Here is a 6,579-nt window from a genome sequence, read left to right on the forward strand (position 1 = left end):
ATGAGGTCAGTAGTTGAGCTCAGGCTCTGACCAGTAGCTGCAGCAGCCAGCTCGTACGTATGAGCGGTGCTCGCAGCGGGAGCAGGAGGTGGAGAGACCTCGTAGTGTTAGGGACATGGTCCCGAAGGAAGCAGGTGCTTCGTGTTGTGCTGAACAAGGTTCAGGCACAAGCGTCTCGATAGACGCATAGTTGTTTTGAAACAACTTGCTCGATGAGCATGATCCAAATGTGGATGCGCTGTAACAGCGAAAGTGGTGTCCCGCACGGGGATCGAACCACTGGCCTTTGGCTTGACAGGCCGAAGCTCTACCATTGAGCTACAAGGGCGATGCCCGTACGTCAGTCCGAGAACGGACTACTCATGGTATGAGAGGGCTGCGCCCGGGTGGATTTGAACCACCGACCTGTGGCTTTCAAAGCCAGCGCTCGACCACTGAGCTGAAAGGGCGTTGCCCTTAAGCTTGTCCATTCAAGGACAACAGTTCATGGAACGAGAGGGCTGTGCCCTGGCGGGTTCGAACCACCGACCTGTGGCTCTCAAAGCCAACGCTCAACCATTGAGCTAAAAGGGTGTTGCCCTTAAGCTTGTCCAAGCGTGAACAATCGTTCATGGAACGAGAGGGCTGTGCCCTAGTGGGTTTGAACCACGGACCTATCGCTTGTGAAGCGAGTGTCCAACCGCTGAGCTGTTGTCGACGACTCGAATGAGTCAAGAGCATTGCTCTAAGCGGTTTGCAGCTCTTGGAGTAGGCGCGGAGCGCGAGCGTAGGTCTGAGACCGCTTGAGAGCAAGATGCGCGCTGCGCTTGGAGCATTGGGCCGTGGGCCGACGACAAGAAGTTGGGCATCAACGATGCGTAGGCGTTTGTGAGCTCACGGAGCTGTACAACGCTGGTGTGAGGTGTAGTAACCTCCGCCGTCTTAACAAGACGTGACCTCGCTGAGGAGAGTTTCGAGAACGGAATGTTCTCATCTTAGTGGGGGAGAGTGTAACGGGGTTACATGGTGTGGAGCACACAGGGGTACGAAGTACCCGGAGAGTTAACAAACTCTCAGTACATAAGTTGGAGAGTTAACAATGTCTCTCAGTACGTTGGCTGAAAGCCACACGTTATGCATTTGATTAGGTTTAACTATGCTAGATAGTTAAAGAGATACATTTACCCCTAGGCGGCTTGGCCGCAATAATAGTAAATAAAACACTTCTGGTTTTGAAGCATAAAAGTTAAGGTATTAACTTTGAGCCCTGGTCTTGGGCTGTAAGTGTCCTTTGGATAAGGAACTTAGTATTAGTGACTCAGAAAGTCGAACGTCTTCCTCTGACGCTAAAGCTACGGCAGCCCCGCTGCAATATGGATCCATATCGAGAACAGTGAGCTGTTCGAGGCTGTCAAAGTCTTCAAACTTGACAGCCAGATCCACTTGGACGTTGGGGACAGTGACGACCTTCCCGTCGGCCAGTCGCACTGACACCGTCCCGTTGCCCTTGCTTTCTCTCAAAGCTTCGGACAACTTGTTGCTGTTACGAGCAACCGTCTGGCGGCGTGCGAAATTCTTCGACGCCCCAGCGTCAATCAAGATTCTAAAGGGATGATCGTTTCCCCGTACACATCCGTGTACTACGAGCAACCCGCCGCTGCTCTTCGCCGATTCGAGAGTGCGAAGACTCTCAGGGGCTAAGTCCCCGTGGTACGCGCCACCCGCGCACCCATCACGAAGACTTAGTTCTTCCCCAGTATAGCGCCCCGCCCCTACTGGTTCCCTGCGTTCCCCTGTCCCCGGGATCCTGGCTTCTGCCAGCGACCCTTGAGGACGGGCTTGGGGAAGGACCGTCTGCGGAGTCTTTCCGCGGGACAGTCGCGCTTGAAGTGGCCCATCTTCCCACAGCCGAAGCAGCGGATGTCACGCTGCTCGGCGGACCCGAGTTCCATGGGAACTGGTCCGTTGGGGCTTGTTCGCCCGGGAGCCGACAAGGAGCTCCCAGGCCACGCTGAGGCCGGCGTCCGCGCCTGGCGATGGCTGTACTCTTCTTGAAGAGCCACTTGAATCGCCTCTTCAAGGGTGCTTGCCTGCACCCGGAACAGCTGAGTGCGTGCGGGGCCCACTCGAAGGCCGTCCATGAACACAGTCATCTTGATGTGTTCGTTGAATGGGTTTCCCACTAGGGACGCCGTGAGCTCCCGTATCTCTTGCACATACTCGTGCAGTTCGCGCCTTCCTTGTTTACACGCGGGGAAGCGCGAACGCTGGCGGTACTCGTAGTTCGCCGGGAGGAACGCGGCTCGGAGCTGTTTGCACAGCTGAGCCCAGATTTGAAACATCCAGGGGATGTTGCTTCCCGAGTGTACACCCAACTCTTAGCACGACCGCTAAGGTTGGAGAGTGCAAAAGCAACACGCAGTTGCTCGGTCGAGATTAGAGCCGCGCCCATCGCGAGCTCTACTTCTCGGACCCAGAAGTGAAGGTTCTCGCCTTCCTTCCCTTCATACGGCTTAACCTTCAGCCGTATTGGCTTCGGGTGAGGCGGATTTGCTTCCGCCGCCGGAGTCTGCAGGTTCTCCCGCACATGCGCAATGAGGCCCTGCTCGTACGCGTCAAATGCATTGACGCGCTCGAGCTGCTCAGCCGGTGCTGACACCACCAGGCTCTGCAGGGCCTCCATCCCGAAGATGCCTGCCATCTTGCGAACCGACTCGAACTGAGAGTCGTTCAAATGGGACAAGTCGTTCCTATCCATGGCAACGAACTTCGAAGAGGTTCAGGTAGTCTACCCGCGGTGGCGTGGATTGACTACTAGTGCTACCAAGTGTGACGGGGTCACACAGCACCTTGCGCTAGAGGAAGCTATCTTCCGAGAGTATACAAACTCTCAGTGAACGGCAGCTCACAGGTCCCCTCTTTAATTAAAGAGAGCGAAGTGACCTAAATAAGGTAGATTGTAAACTGAGTATATTTATAGGTAGGTTAAGTTTGGGTTTAATACAAACTATTAGTTACCTATAGAAATGCAATGTCATTTAACCAATGGTTGGCTTTGAGCGACCTTGGTACCTTGTACCAAATATCCCGGAGTATGACGTGTCATACTCCTGAAGTGTGAAGTGTCATACTTCATGTAACCAGGTACACTTAGGGCTACGTGCTCTTGGTAGCTTGAGCCTCTCGCTCTCTGGGAAGCGTGGCCGTTCCCCCCTCGGCGCCGCTGATGTCTGCATCCACATTGCTCGTGGTTTGCTCTCGAATGCCATCGACAGCAGCTTGGTCGCTGCAGCCAGCAGCCTCACCCAAAGCGATGCGTGTGGTCTGGGCTTGCTCCATTCAGTATCGAGCTCTCGAAGTGTGAAGTGTACACAACATTTTTAAAACCAAGACGATCGGCGACAACCGACCGGGTCGGCTCAGGGTTAGGCTGCAGAAGATGATCGAAACCGAGACGATCGAAACCGAGACGATCGAAACCGAGACGATCGTTCCCCGACCAGGCCCTAAGTGCGTAATTTCGTAATACCTCCGTTCTAACCATTTCAAATTATATTATAGCCTACCAAAAACCATACCCCCTCTATGCCGATCACTTTTTGGATTTCGAATCTCCCGCGCTTTCCCGACCAGACTGGCTCCCGCTCCCAGCTTTCATTTTGAAAGCTGGCACTAACAGACAGTAAGCGCCGGGCCCTCTGGGAGACCTTACTGTTCCGCAGCGTGAGAGGAGTGCTCAAACATGGAGAGATCTTTCGGGTTGCAGCGTACTTCCGTGTGGGCCGCCAAGTTGTCGAGCGAATTTGGAGGCGTGGAATCAATTCGATGGGAGATCGATTAGCAGCCGTGGTCAAGTCAAGGAAGAGCGCATGTGGTAGGAAGAAGGTGGATCGAGCCGAGCTGTGCGAGAGAATCGCTGCAGTTCTTGTCAATGAGCGCGAAAACCAGCGTCTGCTTCAGCGCGCGTCGAACATGAGCTGCTACCTGGTTCAGCAGCTGATCAAGGAAGGCTACATACGGCGTGCGCTCAGACAGACCCGTCCACTACTTACACCCACGCACAAGTTTGCGCGCCTCCGGCACAAGCACTCTCCCTAAGTCACTGCCTTGTGACGCTATCTCACTCGCCAATGCTAACGCGTACATGCTGCTCCTTGCAGCGGCCCCCCACCGCCTACCGCTAAAGTTCTAGAAGCCCCACTGAGCGCCCCTTCAGAATGTGGCGATGTAGTTGCCGTCTTAGATCCGTTTTTGTATCTGTAGTTGCACGGCGGAGCATGAACGCCTGTGCCTTGCTTAGTTTCTCACTGTCAGCTCTCGCCATAAAGCTAGCTAGCCAGCCTCTCACAAATTAACAAACGCTCAAATGAACGAGGCGGAGCGCTGCGCAAAAAACAAAACAAATGGTTATCTATTTCCGAGCGGAGGTAGTACAGTAGTATTTGGACACGGCCACTACGAATATGTTGTGCTATTTTCGGTTATGTCGTCATGTTTTCGGTTCTTTTTCACAAAGGTTCTCATCCTATCTGTATTACATGCAAAAATCTAAATTTTCAGCTAGAGACACCTACAAAGCGTGAATGGTCGAATTTAACGGCGAGAACTTGCTGTTGCTACCGCAGACGCTGAGAATGGTGTTGGAGAAGGCACCCACACCTCTCTGCTGCAGTTCTTCCTCGCCCTCTACCAGGATCATGGAAAGTCCGGCTTCCAGATGCCAATCGATGTGGCAGTGGAAGATCCACACACCTGGGTTGTCGGCCGTGAAACGTATCACGAGGTATCCGGCGTCCAAGCAGCCATTATTGCCGTCCGAGGTGCACGGCGGGACAGTGTACACGTCGCGTGTCATCGGGTTGAGCAGTTTGAGTGGCGGTAGTTGTTTGTTCTGAATCTGCTCAATCGACGCCACACCGCGACCCACGACCCAGGGCGAGTGTGTGTGCATGTGGAACGGATGCTGTTCGTCCTTAACGTTAACTAGCACCACCTCAATGTGCTTACCAGACTCGATCTTACGGGCGTTAGCAGTAGCCGGTAGTTGCTCAGTCTTCATGCCACTAGCGATCGAGAAAAGCGGGGGCTCCTCCGGATGAATGAAATGGTGGAACTCGCCACCGTCAATAGCAAAGTGGCCAAGACCGTCTTGCATCTTGAACTGTAGAACAACACGGTCCGAAGCGACTTCGGGGAGAGCGATCGGGATCAACGGCAGGAAGTCGAATTCGTCCACAGTCGTCATGTTCCCTTGCTTTAGTGACGTCGGGTCGGCGTTGTTTCCGGTTTCGTACGAGATAACCGCGAGGCCCTCGTAGGTATAGCCCTCCCCGGCGATCGCAGCGGTTCCTCGCGTCCACGGAAGCCCGTGAAGACCATTGGCACGCATCCAGAAAGAGCCAATCAGGTGCTGGTCCGAAGAGGCTTTCGCCTCAACCACAATGTCGTAACGCTGACCAGTGTTTAAACGGATCGAGTTGATGAGCTCCGAAGGCTGGAGGTGGTCACCGTCCGCAGCAACGACACGGAACTCGTGGTCGTCAATGCTGAACACGATCGGAGACAGAGCAGCCATGTTGATTAGACGTAGAAGGTACTTGTTTCCAGCCTGGAAATGGAACTTGGACAGGTGCTGGTCCTCGGTACATTGCGTAAAGTTGTGGTGGTATGCGGCACTGCAGTTGTAGCGACCGCGGTTGTTGATGAGGATGTTGTCCCACATACGCGTAGGCTGAGGGGGACGGTGGTACAGATCGGCCATTTGGACGACATATTCCCCGTCAATGTCCTTCGCCCAGTCTTGTTGTTGATTTGCAGGGGCGTGAACAATCAGTGGCCCACGAAGGCCAAACGCGTACTGTGCCATGTGATGGCTGTGCCACCAGAACGTGCCTGCCTTGTCAGGCATGAAGCGGTAGACCGCAGTAGCGTTCGGAGAGATGTGACACTGCGTTATTTCAGACGTACCGTCCATCTCTTGAGTGCCTAGCTGCTTGAGTCCGTGCCAGTGGAGGCACGTGGGCTCGTCGATCTCATTCGTGACGCGAACTTCGACCTCTTGGCCCAGTTCCACGTCAATGACCGCTTGGTCTGCTGGCTTGTCGTTGATTCCGAGAGAGTGGATAGAGACACCGTCGTAGTCGGTGGTGAGCGACGTAACGCGCCAGTTGTAAGTGACAAGGTCAGCTACACTGGATTCGATTTGTAGCGCTAACAAGGCCGATGCAACGGCGGTGACGCGAGCGAGACCCATGTCTTGGGCGATATGTCCTGACCCCTACTTCGGGGTAAATCTAGATCCGTCTTGGCGGTGAGAGACAAATTGCCGAATGGAGATCGAATGGTGAAGACTGGTTGCGTCGATTTCTGCTGCGAAAACATTGGCTCGGCTCATGCAGCCTAAAGATTTCAATGAGCTTTGAAGGTACAGTATCGGCAGCATCGGGGCCCGATTCGGGCACTGTCATGTTGGCACTGTCAGCTTGACAGGTCCCAAGTGTTCAGTGAACATGTACTTTGATAGAACGCATCAATGCCGAAAAGTGCAAACATTTTGCTGTTCGGAGCGGATCCTTAGGATAAAAGTGTGCTGTAACCACC

The 6,579-nt window shown here is 54.0% G+C and overlaps 1 protein-coding gene across 1 annotated transcript; it reads right to left on the reverse strand.

Moving 5' to 3' along the window:
- Window positions 1–4,549: 4,549 nt before the first annotated feature.
- On the reverse strand, window positions 4,550–6,232 carry PITG_17323 (multicopper oxidase, putative; the record flags this gene model as incomplete). Its single annotated transcript, XM_002896782.1, has 1 exon — window positions 4,550–6,232. One exon carries the CDS (start codon window positions 6,230–6,232, stop codon window positions 4,550–4,552), a length of 1,683 nt encoding a protein of 560 aa, XP_002896828.1.
- Window positions 6,233–6,579: the final 347 nt, after the last annotated feature.

The sequence above is a fragment of the Phytophthora infestans genome, genomic scaffold (assembly GCF_000142945.1).
Source record: "Phytophthora infestans T30-4 supercont1.53 genomic scaffold, whole genome shotgun sequence".
NCBI classification, from domain to species: Eukaryota; Oomycota; class Peronosporomycetes; order Peronosporales; family Peronosporaceae; genus Phytophthora; species Phytophthora infestans.